Source organism: Periophthalmus magnuspinnatus, chromosome 8 (assembly GCF_009829125.3).
Source record: "Periophthalmus magnuspinnatus isolate fPerMag1 chromosome 8, fPerMag1.2.pri, whole genome shotgun sequence".
NCBI classification, from domain to species: domain Eukaryota; kingdom Metazoa; phylum Chordata; class Actinopteri; order Gobiiformes; family Gobiidae; genus Periophthalmus; species Periophthalmus magnuspinnatus.
In genome coordinates, this window is record NC_047133.1 from 19,109,436 (window position 1) to 19,124,050 (window position 14,615).

The 14,615-nt window shown below is 39.7% G+C and overlaps 3 protein-coding genes across 3 annotated transcripts; all 3 read right to left on the reverse strand.

The window, feature by feature from the left end:
• Positions 1-512: 512 nt before the first annotated feature.
• On the reverse strand, positions 513-4,030 carry LOC129456474 (serine/arginine repetitive matrix protein 1-like). Its single transcript, XM_055223798.1, has 5 exons — positions 3,988-4,030; positions 3,074-3,547; positions 2,413-2,493; positions 1,894-1,993; positions 513-873 (listed from the first exon to the last, which is right to left on the reverse strand). The coding sequence occupies exons 1-4, from the start codon at positions 4,028-4,030 to the stop codon at positions 1,911-1,913; spliced, it is 681 nt and encodes a 226-aa protein (XP_055079773.1). The 3' UTR covers positions 513-873; positions 1,894-1,910.
• Positions 4,031-4,242: 212 nt separating this feature from the next.
• Positions 4,243-9,204, reverse strand: LOC117375347 (serine/arginine repetitive matrix protein 2-like). Its single transcript, XM_055223910.1, has 4 exons — positions 9,091-9,204; positions 6,765-8,634; positions 5,587-5,919; positions 4,243-4,425 (listed from the first exon to the last, which is right to left on the reverse strand). The coding sequence occupies exons 1-3, from the start codon at positions 9,118-9,120 to the stop codon at positions 5,690-5,692; spliced, it is 2,130 nt and encodes a 709-aa protein (XP_055079885.1). The 5' UTR covers positions 9,121-9,204; the 3' UTR covers positions 4,243-4,425; positions 5,587-5,689.
• srrm2 (serine/arginine repetitive matrix 2) lies at positions 9,126-14,406 on the reverse strand. Its single transcript, XM_033971198.2, has 9 exons — positions 14,179-14,406; positions 13,049-13,294; positions 12,546-12,641; positions 11,834-12,019; positions 11,008-11,091; positions 10,647-10,715; positions 10,530-10,556; positions 10,053-10,167; positions 9,126-9,211 (listed from the first exon to the last, which is right to left on the reverse strand). Exons 2-8 carry the CDS (start codon positions 13,288-13,290, stop codon positions 10,059-10,061), a joined length of 813 nt encoding a protein of 270 aa, XP_033827089.1. The 5' UTR covers positions 13,291-13,294; positions 14,179-14,406; the 3' UTR covers positions 9,126-9,211; positions 10,053-10,058.
• Between the last annotated feature and the right edge of the window lie 209 nt (positions 14,407-14,615).

A 14,615-nucleotide genomic window follows, 5' to 3' on the forward strand; every position in this document is an offset into this window, starting at 1 on the left:
AGCTTTCCATGGAATCATGCAGATGAGATGCCACCTCCAGAAAGTTGTATTGCACCTTTAAACAACTCTTAGTTTGATGTTATTTCTTCTTTCATTTTAGATGAATATTGTGATTTAAAATGTCCAAATTACAACATAATGATCCACAGGTGTCAAGAGTATAACCATAGAGCAGACACAAGCACAATAGTGCACCTTTAAAGAAGACCTATGTAACTTTTCTGGTGGAGAGTCTGCCATTTGCTTGTGTCCATGGAAATGTTATTGTTCAGCCTGGAATGTCCCCACAATGTAGCAATAAAGCATATCACCTTTGACCTGTAACTAGGCCTGTTTGCGTCACCTTGTTTTCTCCATGGATATGGATATGATTAATGCCATACTATGGAACAATTGTTTATATAACAGTAGGAAAGTTGATATATTACATGTAGTTTCTTGGATGACACTAGCAATAGTTTATCTAAATCAGATTCACTAAAATCATGACACGACTACACATCGACACAGACTTAAAATGTACAGTTACATTTTATTAATATTAACAATTTCAACAAAGAAATAAAGTACGTGTTGCAGATTCTGTCAACAGGACATCCAAATCACTTAATTTTTGTTACATAAGAAAAAAGAAAACATGGTTCGGTTCAGCTCATATCTACATAAACACAACACAGCAGTAGGGCTACTTCACTGTGCAAAAGAAATTAAAAAAGAAAAGTCTGGGCCCAGGCGCAGGGTCAAAGGGCAGGGTTGGAGGTCAGATGTCACAGGCTCCGCTGCAGTCCCTCCTCAGACTGAACTTGGGCCAGTTTGGCTCAATCATTTTTTATGTCTGCTGCTGGATGAGCGACTGGGAGATGATCGCTGCCACTGCTGAGGCAAAAAAAAATATTAAAAGAGCTGAACAGTTTAAATATAAATATTGTTTGTGTCTGATTAGATTTGAGACATATTGTGAACTGAATCTTGACTCAAAAACACAAGTCAATTTTAAACCTGTCCAGGAACAATAACATTTGAGAGGAGACTGAAATCTGAACAGGTAAACTAATCCAAGAATCCCATGAATTTCAGAACACTGTATCTTACCAAAAACTATTATAGATAATTTTTTGTCTTTGATTGCAATTAATAATGAAACCCTATGTTGCTTTTGACCAAGTCTGGGAAATTATGAATATTTGCATCCATTCACTGTAAATTTAACAAACACATTTTTCTATTACCAAGTTTATTACAAACCAATAGAAATAACAATTAACTTCTTCGGCAATTAGTACAAAGACTGCAGTTATTTTGGAGACACACAAGAAAATGTCCCTTATTATACAAACATGGAGCTTTAAGCCATGTTAGTAAGCTGTAACCCTCATCAAAAACCAAATATCTGGAGTTGTGTTTTGTTTCATTCACACATGTTTGAGTAACCCTTTATTATTAGTCTGTCTAAATCTCGAAAGCTCAAAATGCTCTGTTCCACCTTCTGATATCATGAAGTGGTGGTTTTCGAAAGTTACCATTTAACTTTTGTTTAGTAGAGATCGGCAATGCTAGGGCTGAAATTATCCAAATGATTCTAGTGAAGTTGTATGGAGTTTAAAAACACAGTGGAGCACTTGCTGTATTACCACATGACATCACAAGATGGAACAGAGTGTTTTCTGTTTGAGAGAAGAACTCAGTCTAAATATGCAGGGTTTTGTGTTAAAACATATGTGAAAGAAACAAAAAATAACTTTGGTATGTTTTGATGAGGAAACAACAGTATGACATAAATCAGAAAAGAGCGTAACATGGGCCCACTGCATTGCTGGCCTCATAGAATAACTGCCCAAGTAATGTTTTTGATTCTCCTTGTAATAAACTTGAGTCTGATTTGATTGACAGGACTGACCTGCGGCTGCCTCTCATGTATCTGGGCGGAGAGTAACTGAGTGAGCGAGAATCTCTGAGGGAATCAGCAGGAACCCTCTCACGACCTGAAGAGCTGCTGAAAGACACAAAGAAACTGGTCAAAAACACAGCACACGCATGACAACCTGATCATCTGAAAAACACAAGAAAACAAGTCAAAAATATGTCACATTTAATACAAAAAACTGAAACTTAAGTTTTTAATAATGCAGAAATGCTCTTATAAAAATATGTCCTTAATAAGTGACCATTAAAGCATGGTTAAATGTTCAAATAAGTGAACTGTATTTGATTTGAAATACCAAAAATACCCAAGTTTGCAGCTAATTGAGAAGGAGAACGATTGTCATCCTTTTGTCAAATTGCTCAATAAACCGGACAGTTCAAAACCCCACAAGTCTTAACTGATGTATCTTGTTAGAGTGTAAATTATACAACAAAGTGTTTTATAACATAATGATGGAACAAAGATTCACTTTGTTCAATCTCTCTCACCTCTTTTTCTTTGTCTCCTTTTCGTCGTCCGATGAGGATGAGGAGGACCCAGAGCTCTGAGTTGTTGTTTGGGCCTTTTTCCTGTAGCACAAAATGTTACTGTTAATTATCATATGTAATAAAGTATCTGTGTTAAACATCAGACAAACTAAAAACAAAAATATAATACCATATTTGGTTATAGGCTGATGCTACAGTCGTTTGCAGTGGGCATAATTTCAAGACATTTGTCCTAGCAACCTTAAAGTGCACAAACAGAAGATTAAGGTACACTTGTGTGTCCACGCTACCGGGGCAACCTGTCGGTCAGGAACAGTGGACACATCTCGAGATCTTGAGCTAATCTTCGTCAGGGACTATCTTTAATGGAGGATTTGATCTACTGTGCACGTTTTGAGTTGATGGGTGAAACAAGAGGCCCCGGAGGAAACCCACCCAGGCACAGGGACAAGACGCAAACTCCAAAATCTTCTTTCTGTGAAGCGTCAATGCTACATTTACATTTTGTTAAATATAATGTTATTATAAAGTGGTCTCTCTATAGCTACCATTTTTCTGCTTTTCTGTAAAGTGTTGCCGCAGCAATCCAAACACAATTTATATTTTCAGTAATTGTGGCATATGGATAATGTATATGCTCACACATCACCCAATAGCTTACCCTTTCTTTTGCTCTCCCTCCGAGTCCGAACTGTCTGAGGATGATGAGGAAGAGGATGATGACGATGAAGATGAGGAGGAACTGCTGCTCTCTTGTTTGTATCCGTGTTTTGACTGTTTTTGGTTTGTTTTCCATTCACTTCACTCCTCCCTTCGAGCTCCGCCTCCTGCTGCTTGCCTCCGCTCTCTGATTGGCGTCTGTCAGGGGGCGGAACTTGTGAGGAGGACTGTGCTTTTTGATCGTCCGTGCGTCTGTCAGGATTTGGAGGTGAATTTTGGGGCTGTTTCTGTCGCTCTGGTGAAGGTGAGGATGAGGAGGATGAGGAGGATGAGGAAGAAGAGGATGAGGAAGAGCGTTTGGGTGCCTCTTTTGGGGGAGCTCGCGATTTGTCGGCTTCTCGTGGAGCTCTGCTGCGATTCCGAGAACCAGAACGACTCCTCCTTCTCTGCTGTGGGGGGCGGAGACATTTTGGACCTGAAGTACAGAAAAAATATGTGAATCAATGAGTCATATTTGTTAATGGCACAAAATACTGCACACTGTACTATTACCTATTGTAAAGAAAAGAGGCCCAAAAATTTAAGATCTAGTTTTCTCCAAACGCTGACAACTGGACAATGACAAAGTGGTGTGGCCTCAAAACTACAGCTCTCAAGAGCTAAGCAGGGCTGGGCCTGGTTAGTATTTGGATGGGAGAAACCTGGGAATACTAGGTGCCACAGTGGAGCAGCATTGTCTCTAGTGGAAACTGTTTGTAGTGTCCCTTAAACCCTAAAACAACACCACAGCACTGGCTTCCGTTTGTCACACCAAACTCCAGGATTTCCAAAGTAAATTTCAAAGCACTAATTAAACAGTCTTTCTGAACCTTTTCAAAAAGTCTTACCTGTTCAGAGGTGGGGTTCGCCTTGGACTTCGTGACCGGGAGTCTGCTCCTTCGAATAGGTCGTCCTCCATCTCTCTCCCTTTCTCTATCTCGTTTCTCTCTCCCTGTCTCTGTCCCGCTCCCTATCTCTCTCCCTGTCCCTCTCTCTATCTCTGTCCCTCTCTCTATCCCTCTGCCTGTCCCTGTCCCTCTCTCTGTCCCGCTGTCTCTCACAATTCTCTGTCTCTATCCCTGTCCCTCTCCCTGTCTCTTTCCTCGTGGTCGATCTCCTCTCTCGCTCTCTCTCTCGCTCTCATGTCGCGCTCAGACCAGCCTTTGGGAGGAGAGCCCCGCCTTCCCCTTGATGGTGCGGGGTCCTGGTACTGCCTTGGTGGAGGGTCCTGGTATTGTCTCGGGGGGGGTGCGGCGATGTGGTGGAGGGGAGCTTTTCTGTGATGGAGGAGAGCGTCTAGCCTGAGGACTCGACCTGGAGATGCACAAAAATACTGTAAAAGGCGAGTTTAAATTATACAATTTGTAAAAGGAGCTGTGCCTATGTGTAAATTTCACTTCATCACCTTAAAGTGCATATGATTAGAATACCCCGTGCCTAAAACATAGTTAAACGTATTTATATGTGAGACTAAATTTTGCCTAGTTTGTTCTTGTTTTGTCATTTTGGTGTTTATATATTGTACTTCCTGGTTGGACAGGGGCAGCAGATATGACATAAGCAGAGGTATGTCCTCTTACCTTACATACTGTAAGCAAAGGCCAAAACCAGGAGTGCCAACTGGAGTATAGTGAAAAAGGTGAGTCTAACCAGCGTGCCCTACAGAATTTTAGTAGGGCAGGCCTATAAATAAAGAACTAAAGTAGCAATTTAACTACTAGCCTACTTTACTACTGTTTGGACTCTACTACCATTAGTAATACAAACTTTGAACAAAACCTAACCCTTCACTCTTTGATCAATGTTTGAATCTCAATTTTAGCCTATTGAGTGGGATATTCACTGCTACAAGTTTTATGACTACTGCACTGCAGTGTGGACAGTGGGCTCCTGAAAAACGCAGTCTAAATCTTATATATGGAGATCTGAACTCATGTTTTTGTTGCTTTTGTAAGAGTTAGGCCATTGAAGCCATGTAGCTTCCCTCATTGGTTAGGCGTGCACATGCTGTTTCACAATAGCAGCATGTAAATCCCATGCCTTATTGCACATTTCACGTTCACCAATAAATTCATCGTGAAAAAACACGGTGCACTAGCACTGAGCCAAACAGTGTCTGCAGCCACCTAGCTGTATGTTACCCACACAGCATATTTTTTATTGCAGATCTACACAATTCACATTTTTAAATCAAAATGGCGAATATAACTGGAAGTTGTTAACTTTGCAGCCACCAAGACATGTCCTAAATTACACAATGGTGCATAAATTGTCTCTACATTTTGGATGGAATTAATGCTATAGGTAGAAGGATTGTTTTAGAACTCACCACTACCTACACTTCCTGTATTTTCTAACTTTTTATTCTCTACTTTTCTTACAAACATCCACTTGACTGATGTAAAACTATGAAATACCACAGGTACTATCCGTTCTGTCAAATACAGCTTATGTAGGTTTTGATGAAAGCTTTACCTGGAGCTTTTCCTATCTGATTCCCGGTCTCTGGCCCTGGCTCGGGTCCTCAGTGGGGGGTGGGGAGTGCTTCTGGGGTGGAGGAGGAGGGGGGCTAGGACTGTCAACCCTGTGAGGGGCTGTACCGCTCCTGCCCATCTGCCCCGAGAACCTGAACTCTGATCCTTGTCGCCCTGTCGCTCCTCTGGTCCCTGTCAGTCTTATCACTCCTGTGGTCCCTGTCACTCTGCAGGTGTCGGGCCGCTTCAGGACTCTCTTTTCGGCCATTTGCGAAATGTTTCTGGACAGCGGCTCCAATCGCAGCTTCTCTGGCTTTATCTGAAGATGTTTTACCTTCATTATCAAAAAAGAAAAGATAAACACACATTTTAAATTAATGAGCTGTGTAACATTAGCTTCTTTCTGCTGCAGAAATTGACCAAAACAAACACATTTTTATAAGGTCATTTAATGTAATCCAATTTAATGTAATATAATCAGTCAATCAACAAAGAATCGGCACCTCTGATGGTATAGCGGCTGATCATGCTAGACAGCTGTAAAAAAAAAATTTTTTCAATTTGTGCCAGAATTAGTAGAGAGCAGTAGGTGTATAGTGGCAGTGGTGAAAAAAGGAGTTGATTGGCAAAATGGCGTTTTGAAAGTAAGCCATTAAAGATTGCTCAAACCACTACAAATACAACGCTGGATGAGCAAATGGTGACGAGAAACTGGTTAAAAGCTCTCAAGTCGATTTAACAGAATAGGTGCACTTTAAGCCATGTTATAATGCTGTTACCATCCGCAAAAACCTGTTGTTTGAGTAATCCCCTTATTATTTTTGGCCTGTCTACATGTCTAAGGCTCAAAATGCTCTGTTCCACCTTGTGATGTCATGTAGTGGTAGTTTTTAGAGTTTACAGCCATCTTTTTTTAGAGTGGAAATTCTAGGGCAGAAATTCAATTCTAGTGAATGTGTATGGAGTTTCCACGATAGCTCAAGGTGAAACAGTGTTCTCTGGTTGAGAGAAGAACTCAGCTTAAATATCCAGGGTTTGCGTGTTAAACCATGTGTGAATGAAACAAACCTCCAGTTATGTTTGTGATGAGGAAACATTATGTTGCTGATCGGAAAATATGTAACATGAGCATTTCAATGCTTATTAGTGATCGAGACTGAACCAAACAAGTTGGCTTACCTTCATCTTCAGACGAGGAACTCGACGATGAGGACGACGATGAGGAAGATGAAGATGACGAAGAGGAGGAGTCATCACTATCACTGCTACTGCTGCTGCTACTACTGCTGCTGCTCTCACGAGGTGACTTATCACCGGGTTTCTTCTTAGGACTTGGTGCCTTCTCTTTCCTCTTCACCTCCTCCACCCTCTCCTTCCTCCTCTCTACCTCCTCTGTTCTGTCGCTCCTCTGTCTCTCCACCTCCTCTCCTCTATTGTTCCTCCTCTCTACCTCCTCTCCTCTATTGCTTCTCCTCTCTACCTCTTCTGTTCTGTCGCTCCTCTGTCTCTCCACCTCCTCTCCTCTATTGCTCCTCCTCTCCAGCTCCACTTTCTCTCTCCTTCTCTCTACCTCCTCCACCCTCTCACTCCTGTGTTTCTCGCCCTCTCCTCTCTCACTCTTTCTCTCCTCTCCTCTTTCACCTCTCCTTTCCACCTCCACTTTATCACTCCTAGTCATCTGTACCTCTCTCCCAGCCCCCTCTCCTCCTCTCCTACTCCTCTCCTCCCGTGAATCTTTATCTTGCCTTTCAGAAAAAATTTGCCGCCCTTCCCTGGATCTTGGTTCTTCCTTTCTAATCTGCTGCGATGTCACCTCTCTCCTCCCTGTATCTTTAGGTCTTTCCGGTGACGCAGACGAATCATGTCTTGCCTTCTTGTTCCCATCCTTCTCTCCACTTCTCCTCAACCCTTGCGATGATCGAAGAGGAGGAGGAGAGGCCGAATCATGTCGATTTTTGCGGCTACTTTTATCACTTTTAGCCACATCTTTAGCATCTCCCTCCCTACTCTTGGACCCCCTTCCTGTTTCCAATTCTCTGCTTTCCCTCTCCTCTCTCTTCTTTGGGGCTTGTTTCGATTGACGTGGCGGTGATGGTGAGGAGGATAAATCATGCCTAGCTTTTTTGTTACTGCCATCTTTGTCTCTACTCCTCAAATCTTCCCGTGTTTGAATTTTTGAAGGAGGAGATCGAGATGACGAGGAATCCTGTCTACTTCTTTGAGGAGCACTTGGTCTATCTGCATCCTTCCTATCTCTACTTCTCGATCTTCTAGCTCTTTCCAGTCTTCCTCCATTTTCATCTTTGCTTTTTCTTGTTTCCCTCTCTCTACTTCTTTCTTTCTGTCCTTTTTCATCACTCCATTTGCTTTTTGTTGGCTCTAGTCTGGTTTGAACAGGAGCAGGGGATGGTGATTGAGATGACGACAATGATGATGATGTTGAAGAGGAGGATGAAGAATCATGTCTAGATCTTTGTGGTACTGCGCTTGGTTTCATTTTGTCCAAATCTCTCCTCTCCTCCTCTGCTCTCTGTCTCCTCCCTCTCTCACCCTCTCTGCTTCTAGACCTCCTCAACATCACTGTTTCCCCTCTTTTGCTTTGAGGAGGGGGGGAGGGAGATGATGAAGTATCATGTCTGTTTTTAGGTTTTTGTTTAACATCGCTCTTCTCTTCTCTACGTGATGCATTTTTCCCTCTCTCCATTTCTCTACTTTGCTCCTTCTGCCCCTCCTTACTTCTTGACCTCCCTCTATCAGTTTGTCGTTTATGTCTCTCCATCTCTCGACTTCTAGATCGTTTAGTTCTACTCGTTTCCATCCTCCTCTCCTCCCTGCTCCTGGATCCCTCTCCCCTTTCGGGTTCATGTTGCCGTCTGTCCAGGTCGCGGCTCCGTGAGCTCCTTCCTCGCTCAGACCCTCTAGTCTTGTCATTTTCTCTGCCTTTGCTTCCTGATCTCATCCTTCGTTCCATTTGAGGAGCAGGAGACGGAGAGGCGGCGTCGTGACGGCGTTTTGGTGCAGCTTTCTCTCGCTCAATGTTTGATCTCTTCTACAAAACAAGAAAATAAAGACGTAACAAAGTGTTTTGCACAGAGATAACAGCAGAGACTGAGACAAGCAATATATTGCTGCAGTAAATACAGAGAGTAAACGATAATATTGAAACCAAACCACAAAGCAAAATTATCTCCCAAAAAGTATTCTAAATGTACAATATTGTTTAAAAAATATAAAACAAATAAATAACACTTAAGTAATTAGTTTGTGTCTACAACCAGTAATAGAAGTTTGTAATTCAACCTTCTCATCATGGTACAGAAAAATAACCAAATATTTCCCACTAATACAAAGAAAAAGTCTCCACGATAAATATTGACCCCAGTTATATCAGTTATGTATTGAACGATAAATCTATACAGTATGCATCATGACAGACCTGAACACAACTGGTTTGGCAAAGAAAAAATATATGATAGAAACCTCAAATTTTATAAGTGATAGTTACATTATCGGGTGGCGGCCGTTGTGGGCTCATCTCGTCTCGCCTTCGTTCCGGAGACCTCCCTTTTCGCTCTCTCTCCTTACTCTTCACTTCCTGTGGGCGGGACCTCGGGGGCAGAGCCTCACTGATCAAAGAAGAGCAAAGGGGTTAAACGGGCATTATCTATACATTATTCAGGTTATAGGTAATATCATAACATTTTAGCACACTACTGCCCATAACTTAAAACTGAGCTGGGGGATGGGTCAGAATTCTGTGTTAACTTTGAATTGACAAGATGCAGATGTTTTGTCCTGGTTTATGGTTATTATCTCTGTAGTCACTGGGCCTATCCACATGTTTTTCTCAGCTGAAAAGGACTTTTGATTAGTATGGCAAGTTTTTGCCATATCCCCAACAAACAGTTATATAGGCCTTTTCACTGCATTTAAAATCATGACATCCAATTGTAAAACGTGAATGCAATCTATAGTCCATGCGTTTCAGGACAAATTATTTTTGATGTAGGATATTTTTGTGAACCTATACTCATTCAAAAGAAATAATATATTGATTTGAATTAAATAATGGTCATAACAAAAGAAGACAGTTACCACTGCTTGAAACCCATGAATATCTAAAAGTTAAAAACAAAAAAAAAATCAAAAAATCAAAATTAACACGTAAGACCACAAATTTTTCCGATGCTTTAAACATTATTTCAACAAAATGAAGGTTCTTTTATATCTTCATTTGTCAAATTAATAATTTGCGTGTACATTTGGCTGACTGTACAGCATGGCTAGGTAACAGTTATGGAATTCCCTAGTCTGATGTCATGATTTCCAACCAGGAAGTAAAATTTGGGATTAAAAAAATTGCCAAACTGGGATTTTTTTGAAAACCCTTACTTATAATGATCTTAACTGTGTTTTGGTGAGTTGTCCAACCTATCATAGGCACTTTAACCTCCTTAGGGGACTGACCTGTGCTCAGAGCTGGAGGAGACACTTCTCTGACCTCATTGCCTTAGATTTAGGAGGAGGACTCTCGCTCTTCTTTGGCTTTTTCTTTGACACTTTATGTTTTTCATTTGAAGAACTACGAAAGAACATATCATTAGTAAAAAAAAAAAAAAACACATAGACCCTGACAGACAAGATCCTAAAGAGCCTAAAAACACAAGTATTAGCTTTGAAATCAATCATAATGTTCCTCCTTCAAATAATTGTAAGACAACAATTTTATAATTAGACTAGCCAAAAAAAAAAAGAAAAAAAGAAGAATCTAAATAGTTTAATTAAAGCTACCATCTGTAATTAGACTAGACGACCCACTCCTGTTGTATTCTCAGATTTCATATCTGCCACAAACTGGTAAAAACTCAGATGGTAGCGTTAAGATAGTTTTATGGACAACTATGAAACCTCAAAGATCTGCATCGTATAATATATTAAACTAACCTGTCTTCCTCCTCTTCTGAAGATTCACTTAAAACAAAACAAAAACATGGTTAATCAGATTGGTTTGATTCATTTCACAATCAAAAACACTGCCAAAAGACTGAATTTATATATTACTGTTTCTTCTTCTTCTTTTTAGATTTCTTCTTTTCTCTGCTCGGGGAAGGAGATGACTCATCTTCTGAACTATATAAACCATAAAAAATGTAAATGTTTAAAATGCTGGAAACCTTGTGGCTACGTTCACCAAAAAAATACTGGAACAAGTCTTACTTTCCACAATGCATTATAGATTTTACAAATGGCATAGAACAAAAAGCATATAAACGTCCTGTTTTCCTGGTTTGTTAAATTCCACTCAAAATTTTAGTTTCCAAAGTGATATGAAGCACCACAACACTTATTTATAGGAGTGTATTTGAGCCGTACTAAACTACTCACTTTTTGCCATCAGGATTATCAATTAGTTTTTAATCACCTGTCCCGTTTCTTGTTTTTCTTTTTCTTCTTTCGGCTTCGTTTCTTTGGAGGAGAATCTGAATCATCTGAGTCTTCCACCAAACTGTAATCAAACCCACAAAAATAAAACTTAAAAGAAGCACGATGTAACATTTCTGATAGAGGGTCTGCCATCTGCTCTACTGTTTCCATGGAGATATTGTTAAACATTCCAGGCAAAGCAACAACATGTAATTAAACTATGGTGTCACCTGCTTATCTTTATAGATACACATCTTATTCAAGTCACAGGTCAGATCTGTGGTGAGCGGACCCTGCTCACAGTAAGAATGCATTTTTTTTTAGGTATTTTTGAGTAATGAAAAAAAACTTGAGTTTAATAAATGAGAGATACTCAAGACTAGGGATGCAACTGAACCAAAAAAAAAAAATCACAATTATCAAATCAAAGTGTGCAATTATTGAGAATCTTCTGCTAAATATTTCACTGAAAAGTCTTGTGTTGTACATTTAATTTAGACTTCAGCTTGTTCTGAAATGCATGGGATTCTTGGATTAGTTTATTAGTTCAGATTTCAGTCTTTGTTTATGTGTGAATTCTCCTAAGTTGTTAATAATGTGTGCACTCTGAACACTACTACTTATAACACGTACAAATCTAATCACAATCACAAAAAGTGCAATTCAATTTTCTTCCAAAACCATGTAGTCCTACCCAAGGCTAATGCTCTACTGTGGAACATTACAGGCAAAGCAATAACATCTCCAGGGACACAAGCAAGTGACAGGTTACTGACCAGAAAAAGTACATAGTAAATATGTTTTGTTTTTAAAGCTGTCCTCACGTGTATTTCTGCTGCTGCTGCCTCTCCCTCTCCTGCTTCTCCTGCTCCCTCTTCTCCTTCTCCTTCTCTTTGCGGTCAGCGTGAAACGAAGATCCGTCCACGTAGTCACTGGAGATTCCAAACGCCGCACGCAGACGGTCATTCTTCTGCTGATTCGCCGCAGCCAGAGCATGGGTCTCTGTCACACTGTAGAGAATACAACATTTCATTTAACAGTTTGATTCATCAGTGACAGTGGTTTTGTTTATATTCACACGAAAAATCTGATTAGGAGCTGATTTCTGGAATCAACAGGTTATTGCTATTATTTTACAATCAGAAAAACTGTGTAGTGGAAATATTACTGCAGATGAATTTGAATTTCCTTTGGGATCAATAAAACTATTAATCTATGTATCTATCTATATATCCATCCATGTATCCATCCATTTATATCAAAATGTCATGTAAACATAACATGAGTAATCCAATTTCTTTCCGATTGTTCACACTTTTTTCAAATTTTTCCATGGGAATTTGTGCAATAAAGGGCAAAAACAAAAATAAAAGAGATGTTGAAGACTGAAAGAGTTAAAATAGTTGCTCTAAAAATCCTGTGATTAACTGAAACATGTCATCAGGCGTTTTTCCTGATGAGATACTGAAAATCAGATCAAATTAATCATTTATCTGATTATCTGATTATTATCTGATTCAGCTGATGTTTACTTACGTTGGTTTGTCATTAGGTTTTGGGGCGGGTTCTTCTTTCTCCTGAAGCATCAATCGAAAGCTGTTTACCTTCTCCTCGATCTCCTCAGCAGAGTACCTGAGCAAAAAGGAGACAGAAAATGCTACATTAAATACTGTCCTTTTCAGAATCCCCCCTTGTTAGTGATAACATTTAAATATTTGCTCTTAAATACTCTTAAATATACTCATAAATATTTACAAAACTTTATTAAAGCTACAGGAGAAGGAAATATGAACTGTGAAATTATTTTAATAGTAATCAAGTTAAGGATTCAATCACTTAGGTCTTTTTAATGGAGTGGTCTACATTCAGTTTTGTGTCAATAAAAGCATGTGTGACTTTTTTTACGTTCAATTGCACTGATTAAAAGTCTATATTGGTTATGCCTAGGGAATAAATAATGAGTCAAAAGTCATATTACGCAGTCCTAGTACACTATAGTAAAACAAACATATGATCACCCAGTGTTTCAGATACCCTACCCCTGCTCCTCCATCATGTCCTGCAGCTCGGCACATTTGACCTCCAGTTGCCTCTTGCGCTGGTGCTCCAGGATGTCAGCATTGGGCTGCCGGTTGAGTTGACTCTCCAGCCGCTCACGGTCTTTGTCATCAAGAGGGCGCTCTTCCCGGGGCCGCTTTGCCCGGAGGCTTGACAGGTTCCTCTGGACGTAGCCATTGGTCCCACTGCCGCGAGGAGTCGTCAGGCCAATCCCATTGTACATTGCTCTGAAGACAAAGAGCAAGATCAGGAAATTCTACTTTTGTCTGAAATAAAGAATGTATATACAATTAAAAATATTTGACCTCAAGTGGACTGACCACACAAGAAAAGTATACTAAATTGTAATAACAAAAAAGGGGGCATAATAAACGCAATTCATTCCAAAATCCCCAGCTATTTCATCGCATGCGTTTTACTTTCTGCTTTGAAACATTTACATCCTAATAATCTAAATCAAATAATTAGTTGACTGATGCAATTTTTGGTTGACCAAAATGCCACAAATCAATTAATTGCCTATTAATGTCTCTGTAACATTTAACATCGCTAATGCCAACAGTAAACACTGAAAAGATACCTACCATAAACATACACATTTTTCAGGTTTCTATAAGCTTTTTATTTCACATTTTTTCTATTAAGTATTGAGATTGTTGTAGTATCCTGGAGTACAAGAGGAGTGGTTCTGCTGCTTCACGCCAATAAAATATTATCATTGTAATTCTTCTTTAATTATAAGGAGATTAACCATTGACAAAGACGGTGACATTGCCAAATTAGAGGTCACTGTGGGCGTAGAAAGCCAAAAAGTTAAACTGAAATTATAAGCGTATTCTTCTCTTATTACACAAGTGCTGGATCTAATTCAAACTCTTTTCATCTTAACCACGTGTTTTGTGGTAATTCGGATAATTGTAAAAACGAAACTAAAATGTATCATCTCATAAAGTCTACAAATAGATTAATACTCTATTAAACCCTTACTGTTTTTATTTAAAGCACACATTTTTGGAACTTGGGCCTCACCAGGGCTGACATGCTGCGCAGGGAACAATCCGCTCACAGCTAGTTAGCATGTTAGCTTCTTAAAAACGTCCAGGATACGTACCAGTTTTCCCCGCCGGAGAGAGGAGGGTCACGGGGTCAGTTTGGAAGAAAATCCCGGTGATGATTCACGGTGTTGATTAAAACAGGTACAGCTTATTTAGACAGAATAACTTTGCGAAGTTGAATTCTGAAAGTTAGCCGTTAGCTCGTGCTGGCTTCTGGCTCCAGGCAAGGCGGAACGACGCAGCAACGTGATGACGCACAGGACGCACAGGACGCACAGTGCGGTGCGTTCAGGTGTCAAAAAGGAATGAAATTGACTTTTCAAATTTAAATATTTTCTTTTTTTCTTTTTAAGTTTAGTTTTTAAAATAACTGATTTATGATTTGTTAATTGATGTCTAGAGATTTTTTGAAAATAATAAGTGTGCAGTGTTTTCTGAAGAATCACTATGGAACATGATTATATATCAGTATGTTTAAAAATCATTTAGATAA